Consider the following 16,354-nt stretch of genomic DNA (forward strand, 5'->3'; position numbering starts at 1 on the left):
TGGTGGACAGTCAGTATTCCAGTTCATCCCGAAGGTGTTCAGTGGGGCTGAGGTCAGGGCACTGTGCAGTACACTTGATGCTTCCACATCAAACTTGACAAACCACGTCTTCATGGAGCTCGCTTTGTACACAAGTCTTGGCTGGAAGATGTTTGAGACCCTTTTTCCAGTGAAGGGAAACAATACTAGACAATTGTGTTTTTTGGCCCACATATGGGTGTGAAACATGTTTGGCCCTACAGTGCACTGTGTATATTTGTTAGTTTCATCAGAGTAGCTAGGCACATTGTCTTGAATGTTTATGCCGTGCAATAAATACACACTGTGTCCTGTTATTTCTCTTTCAGACTTCTGTTATTGACAGTCAGAAGAAGAACAGCATCAGGCATAAGTTAGTGTCGCTCACACTGAGGAGGAAATCAAAAATCACAGAGGAGGTGAGATCAGTGTCCATAGTTTATTTACCACATTTATAACTCGGTGTCAGTGAACTGTTTCAGGTTGCTGTTATAACAAGAAGAAGAGATTCAGCCAAAGATTAATGTCGTACACAATGTTCCTTTATACGCTGAATGTAGTCAATCAGTTAATACAGGATAGAGGTCTGGTTCATACAGGTTCAAGTTCTCATGGGGCAGTGGCTCAACTGGTTAAGGCTCTGGGTTGTTGATCAGAGGATCGGGGTTCAAGGCCCAGCACAGCCAAGCCGCCACTGCTGGGCCCTTGAGCAAGGCCCTCAACCCTCCCTACTCCAGGGGAGCTGTATCATAGCTGCCCCTGCACTCTGACCCCAACCTCCTCAGTTGGGGTATGTGAAGAAAAGAATTCCACTGTGCTGTAATGTATATGTGGCGATAATAAAGGCTTCTATGCCCTCCGTTTATCTTCACTTTGCTCTGGATCACAGAGGCAGCAAAAATAAGAGAATTTTATAGCCACTGATTTAGTTTTGTGTCTCAAAAAGGTGTCATTTGGTCATTAAAAAAGGCACAAACAAATACACATACACAAACAAATACACATGAAAAAAATAATTACAATCATGCATTATTTATGTTTTTGGTTAGGTGACCAAACACCTGACTGATGGTGATTGCAGTCTGCAGTGGATGCTGGAGGATCGTCCAACTTCCAACCTAGAGAAACTTCACTTCATCATCGGAAATGGGATTTTACGCCCTGCCTTAAGGTTAGTGATGGCAGGTTAATCCTTCTGGTTGACTCTCAAATGTAAAACATGTGATTACATTGATCCACTAAGGATATTTCCCAAAACTGTATGCTCTATAAGATTCAACTTTTTTGGCTTTAAAGGATCATCTTAAATGAATACTGTAGACTCAGACTTCCTTATGAAGTACTGCTGCTGTCATCATAAAGACTGTCCTGTGCTTGTCATGGGACTCATAATAATATAACATGACATTGAAAGTCCTTGCAGGCACAATTAGTACTCTTAACTCTTTACTGTTCTTCATCTGTCATGCAGAAGAGAATGGGTTTTCTTTTAAAATCTGGTTTAGCTCAAGTTATCTAAAGGACTTTTGCTTTGCTGCTGCCTTTCTGGCTGCTTTATAGGGATCGCAAGTTGCTTTGTGCTTTGCATATACACTAAAAATCAATCAACTTAAATAAATATATTAGCTATTAACAACACATTACATTATTTCATTGTATGTCTTTAACAGAGATGAGATCTACTGTCAGATCTGTAAGCAACTGACCCAGAACCCATCCAAAAACAGCCATGCTCGCGGCTGGATCCTGCTCTCTCTCTGTGTTGGATGCTTCGCACCATCGGAGAAATTTTTCAAAGTAAAAAAACTACACCTTTTATTTTTAGATCAATTCATCTAAAAGAGAGAAATGAAATCACTTTTTGAGTCACAAATTTAATATTGTTCTTCCCTAACATTCTTTATCACAGTATCTGAGGACATTCATTATCTCCGGACCTCCAGGCTACGCCCCATACTGTGAAGAAAGATTGAAGCGCACTTCTGTGAATAAGACACGGACCCAGCCTCCCTCGTGGCTCGAGCTGCAGGTGCTGTCACTGTTTTCCCCTGCAGCCATTATGCTCACTCATTTTTCTTCATTTGGCAGATACTGACAAGGCAGAATTCAATCCAAGCATCTCGCTGAGCTTTTTAAGGTTAGGAGTCTTGCTCAAAGGTGCAGTGGTGTCTACAGAATTATAACCATTGAGCAAACACTGCTGTTACTTAAGAAGTCGTCATTGGAGTTAGGATTTAATTCCGTCTTTTTTTTTTCCTACTTCAGGCGACCAAATCAAAAAAGCCCATCATGCTGCCAGTGACGTTCATGGATGGCACCACTAAGACACTGCTGACAGACTCAGCCACTACTGCCGCAGAGCTCTGTAATGCCCTTGCAGACAAGATCGGCCTGCAGGACCGTTTCGGCTTCTCTCTGTACATTGCTCTATTTGATAAGGCATGTTCTTCACAACTTCTAGGTCTCGTTTAATAATAACAATGCTAATACAACAATACGTACACCATACGTGGTGTTAGTGTCTATGTACAAACTGATGCACTTCAATACATCTGTGTTACTATACCAAATTAATTTGAAGAGTTCAATGAAGCATGGCAGTCTTAAAATACTACAAGGATTTAAAATATTACAAGGCTTAAAGTACTTAATACTTTATAGACTTACATAAGATACTTCAGTGACTTAAACTAGTACAGAGAATTAAGATACTACACTGTGAAAACTTATAAACTTGAGTTTAAAATCCAAACGTTAACGATTTAAAATTCTACAGAGACAAGATGCTACATACTTAAAGTAAGCTTATAGTAATAAGGACTTAAAATACTAAAGAGTTCTATACAAGTGAGACTTTAATTAGTACAGAGATGAGTGCTTCAGAGAAGTGGAATGTCAAACAGTTACTAATGACCAGTGTAGATTCATGTTTTAAATGTCAGAATCTAACAGTATGTATAAACATACACAGGGTTTTCTTTTTGTTATAACTGACATTATCTTGCAATCACAAGTTGTTCTCTTACAGACAGAGTGTTATTTTCTCAGGTGTCATCTCTTGGCAGCGGGAAGGACCATGTGATGGATGCAGTGTCACAGTGTGAGCAGTATGCTAAAGAGCAAGGGGCTCAGGAGCGCAATGCCCCCTGGAGGCTGTTCTTTAGGAAAGAGATCTTCACGCCATGGCATAATCCTCCCGAGGACAGCATAGCCACCAACCTTATCTACCAGCAGATCATCCGTGGAGTGAAGTTCGGGGAGTACCGCTGTGATCGGGTTTGTGCTGTAGTTGGAGTATCTCACAGCAGGTAAATCATTGTGACTTTTAATATATATGTAGTTTTTGTGATGATTGTAGGAGGAGGACTTGGCTGAGCTGGCTTCTCAGCAGTACTATATAGAATATGGGTTGGCGATTATTCAGGAACGATTGCTGAGCCTCATCCCCTCATACATACCAGACAGAGAGATTAACGCATCCAGAACTGTGGAAAAGTGGGTCCAGGTCATAATGTCAGTTCACAAAAAGGTAAGCATTTATTAGATTTATAGATTGCTTTATCTTCTGGTTTGAAGATATGGGCATGATTACTATGGTACAGATGGTACAGCAGACCAGTTTCCACTTCTGAGCTGTTAATTAGTTACTCATTATCTTGGGCAGAATTAAGGTGTGATTTGTTACTGAAATCAAAGCAAACTTCACTATTCAATAAACCTGTTTTCACTCATAACGATAATAAGCAAAATGACAACAAGATCCAAATGTCATTTAGTTGTTTTGTAACAGCACCTCAGGAAGGAGGACATGAAGGTCTTATCATTTTGCATATTTAATCATATTTACAGATCCCTGCATTTTCAATAATTTTTCTCGCCTTTAAAGCCAATTTATTAACAATTTCATTCATTCATTCATTCATCTTCTACCGCTTATCCGAACTACCTCGGGTCACGGGGAGCCTGTGCCTATCTCAGGCGTCATTGGGCATCAAGGCAGGATACACCCTGGCGGAGTGCCAACCCATCACAGGGCACACACACACTCATTCACTCACGCAATCACACACTAGGGACAATTTTCCAGAGATGCCAATCAACCTACCATGCATGTCTTTGGACCGGGGGAGGAAACCGGAGTACCCGGAGGAAACCCCCGAGGCACGGGGAGAACATGCAAACTCCACACACACAAGGTGGAGGCGGGAATCGAACCCCCAACCCTGGAGGTGTGAGGCGAACGTGCTAACCACTAAGCCACCGTGCCCCCTATTAACAATTTATTTATTATTATTTAACATGAATCATTTTAAATGGTTAGAAATGAAAGAAATACTTTCAGTTGTTCAATTCTATGGATTTAGTCCACTAACTCGCATTAGGTTTCTTCAGAGGCAGAAGTCATTTAATGTTACTGGAAGACTGTTTTTCCACCCTAGGTGTCAGTGGAGTTAAATAATGTTTGCAGTTAAATGTATCACCGTGATCTCGGAGACATCGGTGCCATTATGTCTGTAACTGTACTGTTGCCCACTGTCATTAACATTTGTCCATGACTCATTCTCTAATCTATGTGTGTGCCAGAGGCTTGTATTCTCATTATTATCTGCTCCTTCTCTCTATACCTGATGTCATTGGCTGTAATCAGAATTTAAACTGAATAAAATGGTTCAGTCGGTTTGTGGTCCAGGGCACACCAGGTAGAATAAAGTCCTCTAATTTGTAGTGGGGCGTTTGCTGGACACAGCAAACCATTAAACAATTAGACATTTATTTGTAAAGTACTGTAGCTAGCTCTAAAATGACCAAACATCGGATTAAGACCATGATTTTTTTTTCATTTTCCAGTACAGGAGTATCTTAGGGACAAAAATGAAAATTTATTATCCTGTAGTCTTGCCAAATGTACCACTAAAAGCACAACAGGAAATTTAGAAGCACATGAACTTGAAGAAGAAGATCCTAAATGAACATCACATACTGATGCTGATTAGACACAACATATCACATGAGCAAAGAAAAAGAATTCCAATTTTTTTAAATAGATTTCTAAATAAATAGTATAAAAATACAATTACATAAATACTGAGAATAATCAGAATCAGGTCTTTATTACCAAGTATGTTTTCACATACAAGGAATTTGTTCTAGTACAGAAGCTCCACAGTGTAAAAACAGAATGGCATTGATAAGGCATGAACACATATATAATAAATGCAGTTGTACGTACAGTGGATAGAAAAGGCAATTGTATGTACAGTGGATAAATGTGCAAATTGAAATACAAATGTGCAAATTGAAATACAAATGTGCAAATTGAAATATAAATAAGTGTGTGTAAATAATGTAAGATTAGAGTTTGTTCTGTGTATGTTAAGTGTTCATCAGATGTATGTTAAGTGTTCATCAGATGAGGGGTCCAGAGTGATTTTCTTTGCCCTTTTGCTCACTCTGGAGAGGTACAGATCTTGGAGAGTGGGGAGAGTTGTGCCAATTATTCGCTCAGCTGTCCGGACCCTCTGTAGTCTCCTAAGGTTGGATTTGGTAGCTGAGCTGAACCAAACAGTCACTGAGGTGCAGAGGATGGATTCAATGATTGCAGTGTAGAACTGTTTCAGCAGATCCTGTGGCAGGTTGAACTTCCTCAGCTGCGAAGGAAGTACAACCTCTGCTGAGCCTTTTTCACAATGGAGTCAATGTGAATGTCCCACTTCAGATCCTGGGAGATTGTGGTTCCCAGGAATCTGAATGACTCCACTGCTGTAACAATGCTATCACAGATAACATTCTACTTTTACTCCTTTAACACTGTATCATAACACAAACAATGCTAATTTTCTCTAACTTTAAGGAGCAGGTTGAGGATCGACTGATTATAACTTTGGAACATTAATTGCCTTTTCCGTCTTTCAAGGGTGGCCGGTTTAATTAGCCTTCAGCCTCCCATAGGCCAAAGTGATGGACGTGAATCTTTAATAGTGAAGGAAATCTATACTATGGATCATCTGGGGAGCTTATTATTGCATATGCTCATTAGATGCACATTAAAAGGTCCCGTGAGGACTGATGGTGACAGCGGAGAGAGAGTTTGGTGTTATTGACTATTTTATGCCTGCAGGGAATCTACACACAGAAGAGCTTTGACCCACAGAGAGTAAAGGAGGACGTTGTGGATTTCGCTCGGTTCAAGTGGCCTTTGCTTTTCTCACGCTTCTATGAGGCCTTCAAGTTCTCAGGTGTTGTCATTGTTGAGTCATGGTTTTATATTAAAGGAGTTTACATTAAATTTGATCATCCACAATATATTTCTTAACATTAATAGCTTGCTAAAATGCTTTTCTGAATTATACAATAGAAATAATAATTCTACATTTAGCTAGCTTGATACTGAAGGTTGGTTTTTAAATGCACAATGAAATACTTACCATTAGTTAGCTTACTAACCGACCTATAGGCTACTTAAAATGAGATGGCTACTACTACAGATATAATGTTATCTAAGATAGCTAGCTAACATTGGCATTTATACTAAGCAGTACATGTGGCTGAAGAAAGGGTAGAGATGATATGACAAAATTCAAGTTTAACTTAAGCCCTGCCCCATAGTTAAGATGCCTGAAACTAACACCCATGGTAACTGACACTGCTCTTTAAACATTTTTTTAAGATTATATGTTCATGTTAATGTTGGAAATCTCTAGGACCAAGTCTACCGAAGAACGATGTAATAGTGGCAGTAAACTGGACTGGAGTTTACTTTGTGGATGAACAGGAGCAAGTCCTTCTGGAACTTTCCTTCCCAGAGATCACTGGAGTATCCAGCAGCAGGTCCAGTAATATTTAAATGAAACACTGAACAAGATATTAAAGTTAAAATAACTGGACCACTGTTTACTGGCAAAACTGTTCATAAAACACCATACGTTCCGTTGATAAACCATCTGTAATTATACATCTGATACACTCACAAGTTTTATTTCTTTTACATTTTCTAGTAATTGTGGCTTCCTTGTTATACTATACGTCCACATCCTCTGGGGTTTAAGAGCTTTTATGAGGAACTATTACATATGTATTTATGGACATGCAGTTACTGTATATTGAGTCACAGTTTCAGCTAGAATCAGCTATGTGAAAATTAGACAGTGTAACAAGCATTAATTGATGAACTGATGCTTCCTAAATTCTATGTAAATTTCATATTAGATGGTAAAAATCATTGTAAATGGTAAATGATACCTCAGACCTTGGAAAAAGTAATTGATTGTTGATGTGCATGGTGATTGTACATATAGTTTGCTTATCTGCTAAGTCTGTGGACAGTGTGGGCACCCAATAGCATTACCACACCCAAAAGAGACAAACTACAATCACCACGTGAGACTTGACCACAGTGTCCTGAAAACAGTCCAGACAGGAATATGACAGATTGTATTGTTGTATTCAGATTTTCCCTCTGTTCTCCCCACAGAGGAGGAAAGCTCCAGGGCCAGAGTTTCACCCTGGCATCCATTAAAGGAGATGAATACACCTTCACCTCCAACAATGCTGAGGACATTTGCAACCTGGTTGACACCTTTTTAGATGGTCTGCGCAAAAGATCAAAGTTTGTGGTGGCTCGTGGGGATAGCCATTACCATGGTATGGACCACATCTAAGAGGTTATTTAGAGAAGAATGGTATTCCTTAATCCATGAATTTTAATGTTTATTGCTTCCATTAGATGGGCACAACTCATTCCTGGCATTCTCAAAGGGAGATCTTATCCTGCTGGATGAACACACTGGAGAGCACGTATTGACTTGGGGCTGGGCCCATGGAGTCAATGACAGGACCAAGAAGAGAGGAGACTTCCATGCAGACAGTGTCTATGTGCTTCCCACCGTTACTAGACCACATTATGATATTGTGGTGAGTCTGCATTTTTTTCAACTGGTAATTATATTACATGATAAATGACAATCTCAGCACATATGAATTTTGTACAAATGGTGGTAATTTGATCTGTATATAAGGTGCTGCTCTGTGGTTGCTCCTTTCCATGTGGTTGAAGCGTAGTTATTAATTCACTCAAATCTCCACTTATTGTAATGTCCAGTTTTTATTCTTAGTCTTTGCCACCTTACTAATCCAAGCTTCCTGGTTGGATCCTAGCTTCACATTCTCTCTCGGTGAAGTTTCACATTTTCTCACTGTATCCATGTGGGTTTCCTCGGGTTTTCTTTTAGTCTCCCACCTCCAAGAGACATACCGATTGGTGGATTGTCTACTTTAAACGTATGAATGTATTGTATCTTTTCATGGGTCCCTGCAACAAATGGATGCCATGTCCAACTTGTATTCTCTCTTCACACCCAGTGTTCCTAGTACTGTATAGGCTCTAAATTCCCCTTATCCTAGATAAAGCACGTCTTCTTCTTCTACTACTACTACTTTTTCTCCTTTTTCTTCTTTCAGCTTTTCATGTTAGGGGTCACCACAGCAAATCATCTGTTTCAGCTCTATCCTCGGCATTCTCTACTCTCGCACCAGTTACCTTCATATCCTCATTTAATACATCCATATATCTCCCCCTTGGCCTTCCTCTTGACCTCTTACCTGGCAGCCCCATCTCCAACATCCTTCTACCAATATAACCATCTCCCTCCTCTGTACATGTCTAAACCATCTCAATCTAGTCTCTCTGACCTTGTCCCCAAAACAGCCAACCTGAGCTGTCCCTCTGAAATGGTTGTTTTTAAGTCTGTCTATCCTTGTCATTTACATTTACAGCATTTGCAAACACCCTTATCCAGAGCGATGTACAAAAGTGCTTTTATGTCTCATTGAATACATTAAGTCTGGTTTACTGAGTTACAGACGTAAGATACCACAAGCCTAAAACACTGTTCAAAGCACTAAAGCACTGTTTTTCAAGTATTTCATGAAGAATTAGGTTTTTTATTTGAAGATAGCCAGTGACTAAGGGAAGTTCATTCCACCACCTCACTCCTAAAGATAACCTCAACGTCCTCATTTCTGCTACCTCCATCTCTGCCACATGTCTTTTCTTCACTTCTACAGTCTCTAACCCATACAGCATAGGTAGACTCACTACAGTCTTCTACAACTTTCCTTTGATTCTTGCTCACACTCTTCTGTCACACAACACTCCTGACACTTTTCTCCACCCACTCCAACCCACCTGCACTCGTCTCTTCATCTCTTTTCCACACTCCCCATCGCACTGGATGGTTGACCCCAAATACTAAAACTCCTGCACCTTCTCGACCTTAGCCCCCTGTAACCTCAATGTATTACTTCCCTCCCTCTCGTTCAAACACACATATTCTGTCTTTTCCTAGATAAAGCACTTACTGAAGTGAAATGTATGCATAAACAAATTGACATTTTTTTCTTTTCACTACAATTCAGACATTGGTAAGCATGTCTCCAGAACAGTGTAAGGAATCAATAAGTCTGTCACAGTTGAATCTTATGGATTGTGAGGAGAAAGTAAAGGCCTACACTTTGGAGGAGTTTTCCTATGATTATTTCAGGTACATTAATCCCCACACTTTTTGGAACCTTCCACTTTTCTATCTATAATCACTTCCCTGTTGATTGTACTCAATCATACGGTCTATAAATTATGCCTGCTCATTTCAGCACACTCCTTCACACATTATAAAGTCAGAATAACATCTTTCTGTTGATTATCTGTGGTTTGATCTTTTCTGGTGCCTGGCAGGCCTCCTCCTAAGAGCACTCTAAGCCGGGTGATTACAAAAGGCAGGATGAAAGAAAAGCTGTGGTGCTGTACCCGAGAACCTCTCAAACAGCCTCTGCTGAAGAAGGTCCTTAACCATGATGAGCTCTCACAGGATGCTTGCCTAGCCTTCATCGATATCCTTCACACACCCTTTTTTTGTTTGTTTTCTTCTATTACTGTTCTCCGTTTCTTGCTGGGGGAATGTTTTGCCCTCTCAATGCTTAGGATCCAAGCAAATATACTTAGAGTTTGATCTGTTATTGTTCCTTGACTCATTTTTCTCTACCTATTATGAAGTACATGGGTGACTACCCAGCTAAAAGAACACGCACAGTTAATGAACTCACTGATCAGATCTTTGAGGGATCTATGAAGGCTGAACCACTAAAGGATGAAATCTTCTGCCAGATCATGAAACAGCTCACTGAGAACAATGTAATGTAAGTTATTTCCTCAGTTTGAAACAGCTAGGTCAAATTAGTTTTCCGGTAACTATCACTTAAGTGATGTAACACACACTTGCAAATGTAGTCTGTATATATAGTTTTTTAGATTGGGCTTGAAAATTTGGGCATGCATTTATGGGAAAGAATTCAGGTAAGATATCAAGTAAGGTATCTAGTACTTGTAGCTACATTAGCCTTAAGAAAACAAAAGAAGCAAATGTCAGAAACCACACATGCCTCGGTTGATTGTGAAAAGTATTTTAAAATACACTCATGCTTGAATCTTATCTAACTACTGCTTTAAGAACTATGTACCAAGACCTGATTGAGAATAAAACAAGACTGACCCCATGTGTTTTATATATGCAGGTACAGTGAGGAAAAGGGCTGGGAGCTACTGTGGCTTTGCACTGGACTTTTTCCTCCCAGCAACATGCTCCTGCCTCATGTTCAGAAGTTTCTGCAGTCCAGGAAGCATCACCCGCTGGCCCCAGACTGCATGCAGAGATTGCAGAAAGCCTTGAGGTAAGACACGCTCAAACGAATTACAAAACACTGCAGCAAACCCATAGTGTGCCATTTGCTAATAAGCATGTTCCCATATGTAATAATAGGAATGGCCCCAGGAAGTACCCTCCTCACCTGGTGGAAGTGGAAGCCATTCAGCACAAAACCACACAGATCTTTCACAAGGTGTACTTCCCTGATGATACAGATGAGGTCAGTGTTCTTTTAGTGGTTATTCTTCTGGCAGTACATTACGCTGTCATTTTACTAAATAAATTAAACTGCAAAAAAAAAAAGTTTTTAATGATCTATTTTATTAAAAATAACTAAACATTTCAGACTAAAGTAGCTAATTTCCACATGCACAAATGACCTTCCCATTTTTGTCACAGTTGTCTAAGCTACATCTTAATTACAGGTTTTTGAAGTGGAATCAAGCACAAAGGCCAAGGAATTCTGTCTGAACATTTCCAGCAGGATGTTGCTCAAGTCGTCTGAAGGCTTCAGTCTGTTTGTCAAGATTTCTGACAAGGTAAAACCAACCCGTCAACCAAGATTTTGTGATGTATCACAAAGGAAAAGATCTTTAACCGATCTCCATCTTTTGGATTCTCTCAGGTCATCAGTGTACCAGATGGAGATTTCTTTTTTGACTTTGTCAGACATCTCACTGACTGGATCAAAAAAGCCAGACCTGTTAAAGAGGGTAATTATATTACTTATTAATTGATGATACGATATCAAAGCCATTGTTGACTGCATGTGATCTACTGTTTGTGTTTAAGGTATAGTGCCTTCCCTGACATATCAGGTCTATTTTATGAAGAAACTGTGGTCGAACACTGTGCCAGGCAAAGACTCAATGGCTGACTCCATCTTCCACTACTACCAGGTAAACTCCTATTATATGCCGTATATTACTCTATAGAGATGATAATTTCTCAAACCTGATTGTTCTGATTTATTTTCTATAACAGCAGCTCTGATAGTAATGCAGCTACATAATACAGGTTTGAATTAATGTGCTCTAGTCTGTTCTAATCTTCTCAGTAGTAACAACTCATACACTGGTACTTGTACTGCAGACCCTCTAATTAATTGAAACGTTAATTTAAAACTGAAGTGAGCTACTATATTGAAGCTGCATCTGAATTTGGTTACTGGAATCCACAAAGCTTTAATAATTTTAATAATGCAGTCTTTCAGGCGTGATGTGCAGCCAAATTTAGGCTGGGCGAGTTTTCCAAAACTGAAAGGTGGCCAAATTTTTTTTATAGACTTTTTTGCATCCCAGAAGACAAAACATATTTTCTATACTGAATCGCTTCCAATATTCTATCCGTCAGACCGCAGGAAAGGCAAAGCAACATCCCTAAAATAAGAAATCCAGATGTATTGAGTCCGAAATTAAGAAATGCCCCCAGATATACTCCTGTTCCCCACTGTTGTTGCATAGTGCATGTTCACATATTAAACCTATATACACTCTGTGTGTGTCTGCGGCCAATAGAACCGGTTCTCAAAAAATGGTTTAATGTAGAACCTTTATATCTCTATGTAAATAATGCTATGATATGTTTTGAAATGACATGCTTATGTCTTACATACATTAGGAAAGCTCAAATAGAATTTCTGAAAAATTTAAAAACTGAGAGTATAGAAATCCTTAAGTAATAGGTAGGATATCATTTGCTGATATCAATACCTTATACATTTTATTTTTAGAAAATACAATGTTGTTTTTCTTTAATTTTTTTTGTTTGAATTTGTATTTTATTTATATATATATATATATATATATATATATATATATATATATATAAATAATAATAATTAAAAATTAAATAATAATAATTAAAAATTAATTAATAATAATTAATACTAATAATAATAATGACATGCTGATGTTTACTACGAACCTTGATCCTCCAGTAAGATTTTCAACTGTCTTCTAAAGATGTCATTTAAGATGTGACTGCTTACACTTGCACACAATAAATTGTTCTTTAATTATTGGCCTAAACTTCACCATATGTCAAGTTTAGCTGTTATAATAGTCCAAAAAATATCACAAATAGCTTCATAAACAAGCATTAAACATAAAAAAATTAAAGTAATTTATAATAATTTGTTTAATTTGTTCTGTTTAATTGGTTAAAATTGCTTTTTTGTACATGTTCATTTTAATGCCGGGTGTAGGAGCTGCCTAAATACCTGCGTGGTTACCACAAGTGTTCTCATGAAGAGGCTTTCCAGCTCGCAGCTCTGATTTACCGGGTAACATATGAAGAGGACAAGTCACAGTTTATTAACATCCCCAAGATACTGAAAGATCTCGTCCCACAGGATCTGATCAAACAGCTGTCACCTGATGACTGGAAACGGGTGAGTTACTGTACATAAAGAAATGCTGCTCACTGTCCACTCTTTATATGACTTTATGATTATGGTTATACAATAAAAAATATACTGTATATACTTATATTATAGCTATATATGTTAGTTTAGTTTAGCTTGGTGCTACAGCAACACTGAAAGTAGAATTGAGCATTATTGTTGCTGTAACAAACAAAATTTTCTATAGTAATTTATTAGGTTTCATTATTAACTTACTACCCAAGTCATTCTATTTGGTTAAGTCTCAATTTGTACATGTGCCAGAGCAAGTTATTTTCTTGAAAACACATGTATGATTCTTTCACTAAGCTTTTTTTCTCTACAGTCTATTGTGATGTGCTTCAACCAACATGCTGGGAAAAGTCAGGATGAAGCTAAATTCATGTTCCTAAGGATCATCTTCAAGTGGCCCACTTTTGGTTCAGCCTTTTTCGAAGTTAAAGTAATTTTTTTCAGCATACAATAAATACTCTTGTGCAGATTTATTATATATATATTTTCGTCTTTCACACTGGTCATGACTTTATACCATACGAGTCAATTACTGAATAGAAAATTAATCTGCCAGTGATATTTTTACAGCTTTTATTCTTGTTTCACAGCAAACCACAGATCCAAATCTACCAGAGTTGCTTCTGATAGCAATCAACAAAAATGGCGTTAGTCTGATTGACCCAACAACAAAGGTAAAAGAAAAGCCCTTGACAATAGAGACCATCTAAACCAGTCACAAGTATTATGGTTTATAGCTCATCATTAAACTGCATAATGTTATTTTACATATTGTACTTGATTCAGTACTGTAATCATCACTGAAGCACTGATCAATCTTCCTTATTTACAGCTTTTCAGTAAGTGGCCACTATTAAACTATGCCCAAGATATGAAATAATCCAAAACTGTAGTGATTTGACAGCCAGAAAGACTTTACATTTTCATCAGATGACACATTTTCATCACTTATTTATAGATAACACCATGTCTTTAAGCACACCAAGTATGCGTCACCACAAGGTAGTTTACATGAAAGTTTATGGTAGACCGCCATTACGTGTTCGCTTCATTAGACATGGATCTCGGATGAACAATAAAATCAATATGTCTTGACTGGCTGAATAAAATACTTGTAACAAGTGGAAATTTGTTTCGAATTGTTTATAATTATTATTATTATTTTTAATAAACCATACATTTAGTCTGAAATCAATCTTTCTCTGCTCTTCACAGGACATCTTAATGACACACCCCTTCACTAAAATCTCTAACTGGAGTAGCGGGAACACTTACTTTCATATAACATTAGGCAACTTGATGAGAGGCAGTAAACTGCTGTGTGAGACACCACTGGTGAGTGAGAGATTTGAATAATGTTTAGCGTCCTCAACATTCGAGTACTGCGATGTAATCCAATCAAGCCTCACTACACATTACACAATATTCAGCTGTGTGTTCATTTGTCTGACAGGGCTACAAAATGGATGACCTGCTGACGTCTTACATCAGTCAGATGATGAGCACCATGACCAAACAGCGCAGTTCACGTTGAAACAGCAACTAGCCAGCATTTATGAACAAAGAACCACAATAAAAATGCCTTTTGTGTTCGATCTGTTAAACTGAAAATATATATATATTTTTATCCCTCATGGTGTGTTGTGATTATTTCTTTGATTTAATTTGATTTCATTGTTTGGGCCCAATGCAGTATCATTAATGAGTATTTCATCAATAAGGTAAATATTAATTGTAATATTTTAGAATATAATTGACAGACAAATAATCATTGTATATCACACCTAAATATTAATATTGATGTATTTACATTAGATTTTATTAGTAAGTTAAATCAATAAAATGGTCCAATTTTGAGTTTTTTTTAGATTTATCAATTTTATTTTGTAATATTTTTATTCATTTTACTTGTTAGATTATTAATAATTGATACCTTCACTCATTCTTTTTTACTCATTTTACCTCAGGTCTAGTGGGTAAAGAGTGAAAAAACAACACAATAAAACTATAAAACATATACAGTAAAGGGTCATCCTGTGTGCAGAAAATACTCAAATGTAAATAATACTAAAAAAAATATAAAGCAAAAGATATATACTGTACATTATAAATAATGTTATTCATTTGAAACAGAGTATTGGTTTAGATTTTTTTTTTTAAGTGATAGCTATAGATGTTTCACAGCACCTCCATTAACAGAGACACCTTAATCTTCAACACATTTCTGTTGCATCATCAAGTATTTCTGAGACAACTAAGCAAATCTTCAACTGAGCATGGCTTTGAAGTCAATGTGATTTTTCCGATATCTGCTTCCGTATAACTCTTAAAAATCATAAGAGAATCCATCTGAGGGGAAAAAACAAGAGAGTCGATTTAGCAAAGAATACAACGTTTTAATCTCACCAACACTTTACTTTGTACACTATATGCTGATAGTGGAAGAATATCATTCAGGTCTTCAAGTTAAAGCACACAAAAAGATGGTGTATCTGGGCAGCACAGCTCATTTGACCAAAGTTGTTCAGAATACCACAATGTCTTGACTTTGCACACAAATAGTACTTTTGTGTTTACAGCAACAATGTGAGTGATCTGTTTAAAATAAGGCAGCCCTGTACATGATCCAGCAGAAAGTATCATATCTGTCTTGTAATCAATTCCATTAATGCACACAAATGATGCAACATGCTGTGATTTTTTGACCTAGTGCTTTTTGAATGTTCTCTGCGAATGTTGTAACTAACACTGAGGTGACAAAAGTCATTTCCACAGCCTGCTTAAAAAAAGGACTGCAGTCTAGCTGATGGCTAAGAGCCTTCTGATGTTTCATTGCAAGTGTCATGGCAGCATTCTTTAAGCTTTGGGCATCACATATATATCCTTCTTGAAAAACATGTTTTCCTTCAAACCACATTGTCCAGACTTCAGTAAGTGGACCATTTACACATATCAGCTCAGATTAGTGTTCAATGAAGTGGTGTTTTTGTCGCAGTTTAAAATGAGGAAATACCTATGCTCTGCCACCTTGTAATCGAGGATGTGTAATGATTCAACAGTAAATTTAGGTGCAACAACAAAGGCAACAATGTCCTTGAGGAGCATAAGTATTTCTCATGTGTCATCATTACTTGCAATGTAATGGCCAATAAGCAGACACAATAGCCTAATTAGACACCAGTTCTCATGGCCATTTTCTCCAAGTGTGCCCTTGGAGAAGCAG

The 16,354-nt window shown here is 37.8% G+C and overlaps 1 protein-coding gene across 1 annotated transcript in view; it reads left to right on the forward strand.

Moving 5' to 3' along the window:
* myo7ab (myosin VIIAb) overlaps positions 1-14,708 on the forward strand; it is a 53,064-nt gene extending 38,356 nt beyond the window's left edge. Inside the window, exons 26-49 of the mRNA XM_060891703.1 lie at positions 348-437; positions 1,068-1,189; positions 1,689-1,815; positions 1,928-2,047; positions 2,284-2,457; positions 3,067-3,294; positions 3,377-3,547; positions 6,137-6,254; positions 6,720-6,846; positions 7,490-7,659; positions 7,742-7,929; positions 9,433-9,557; positions 9,749-9,903; positions 10,056-10,209; positions 10,585-10,740; positions 10,830-10,935; positions 11,141-11,254; positions 11,341-11,428; positions 11,508-11,614; positions 12,922-13,107; positions 13,445-13,561; positions 13,722-13,805; positions 14,347-14,466; positions 14,585-14,708. Of these exons, the coding sequence (XP_060747686.1) occupies positions 348-437; positions 1,068-1,189; positions 1,689-1,815; positions 1,928-2,047; positions 2,284-2,457; positions 3,067-3,294; positions 3,377-3,547; positions 6,137-6,254; positions 6,720-6,846; positions 7,490-7,659; positions 7,742-7,929; positions 9,433-9,557; positions 9,749-9,903; positions 10,056-10,209; positions 10,585-10,740; positions 10,830-10,935; positions 11,141-11,254; positions 11,341-11,428; positions 11,508-11,614; positions 12,922-13,107; positions 13,445-13,561; positions 13,722-13,805; positions 14,347-14,466; positions 14,585-14,665 (3,228 nt within the window). The 3' untranslated portion in view covers positions 14,666-14,708. The remainder of the gene's footprint in view (positions 1-347; positions 438-1,067; positions 1,190-1,688; positions 1,816-1,927; positions 2,048-2,283; positions 2,458-3,066; positions 3,295-3,376; positions 3,548-6,136; positions 6,255-6,719; positions 6,847-7,489; positions 7,660-7,741; positions 7,930-9,432; positions 9,558-9,748; positions 9,904-10,055; positions 10,210-10,584; positions 10,741-10,829; positions 10,936-11,140; positions 11,255-11,340; positions 11,429-11,507; positions 11,615-12,921; positions 13,108-13,444; positions 13,562-13,721; positions 13,806-14,346; positions 14,467-14,584) is intronic.
* The last annotated feature ends 1,646 nt before the right edge of the window (positions 14,709-16,354 follow it).

This window comes from Tachysurus vachellii, chromosome 17, assembly GCF_030014155.1.
Source record: "Tachysurus vachellii isolate PV-2020 chromosome 17, HZAU_Pvac_v1, whole genome shotgun sequence".
Classification (NCBI taxonomy): Eukaryota; Metazoa; Chordata; class Actinopteri; order Siluriformes; family Bagridae; genus Tachysurus; species Tachysurus vachellii.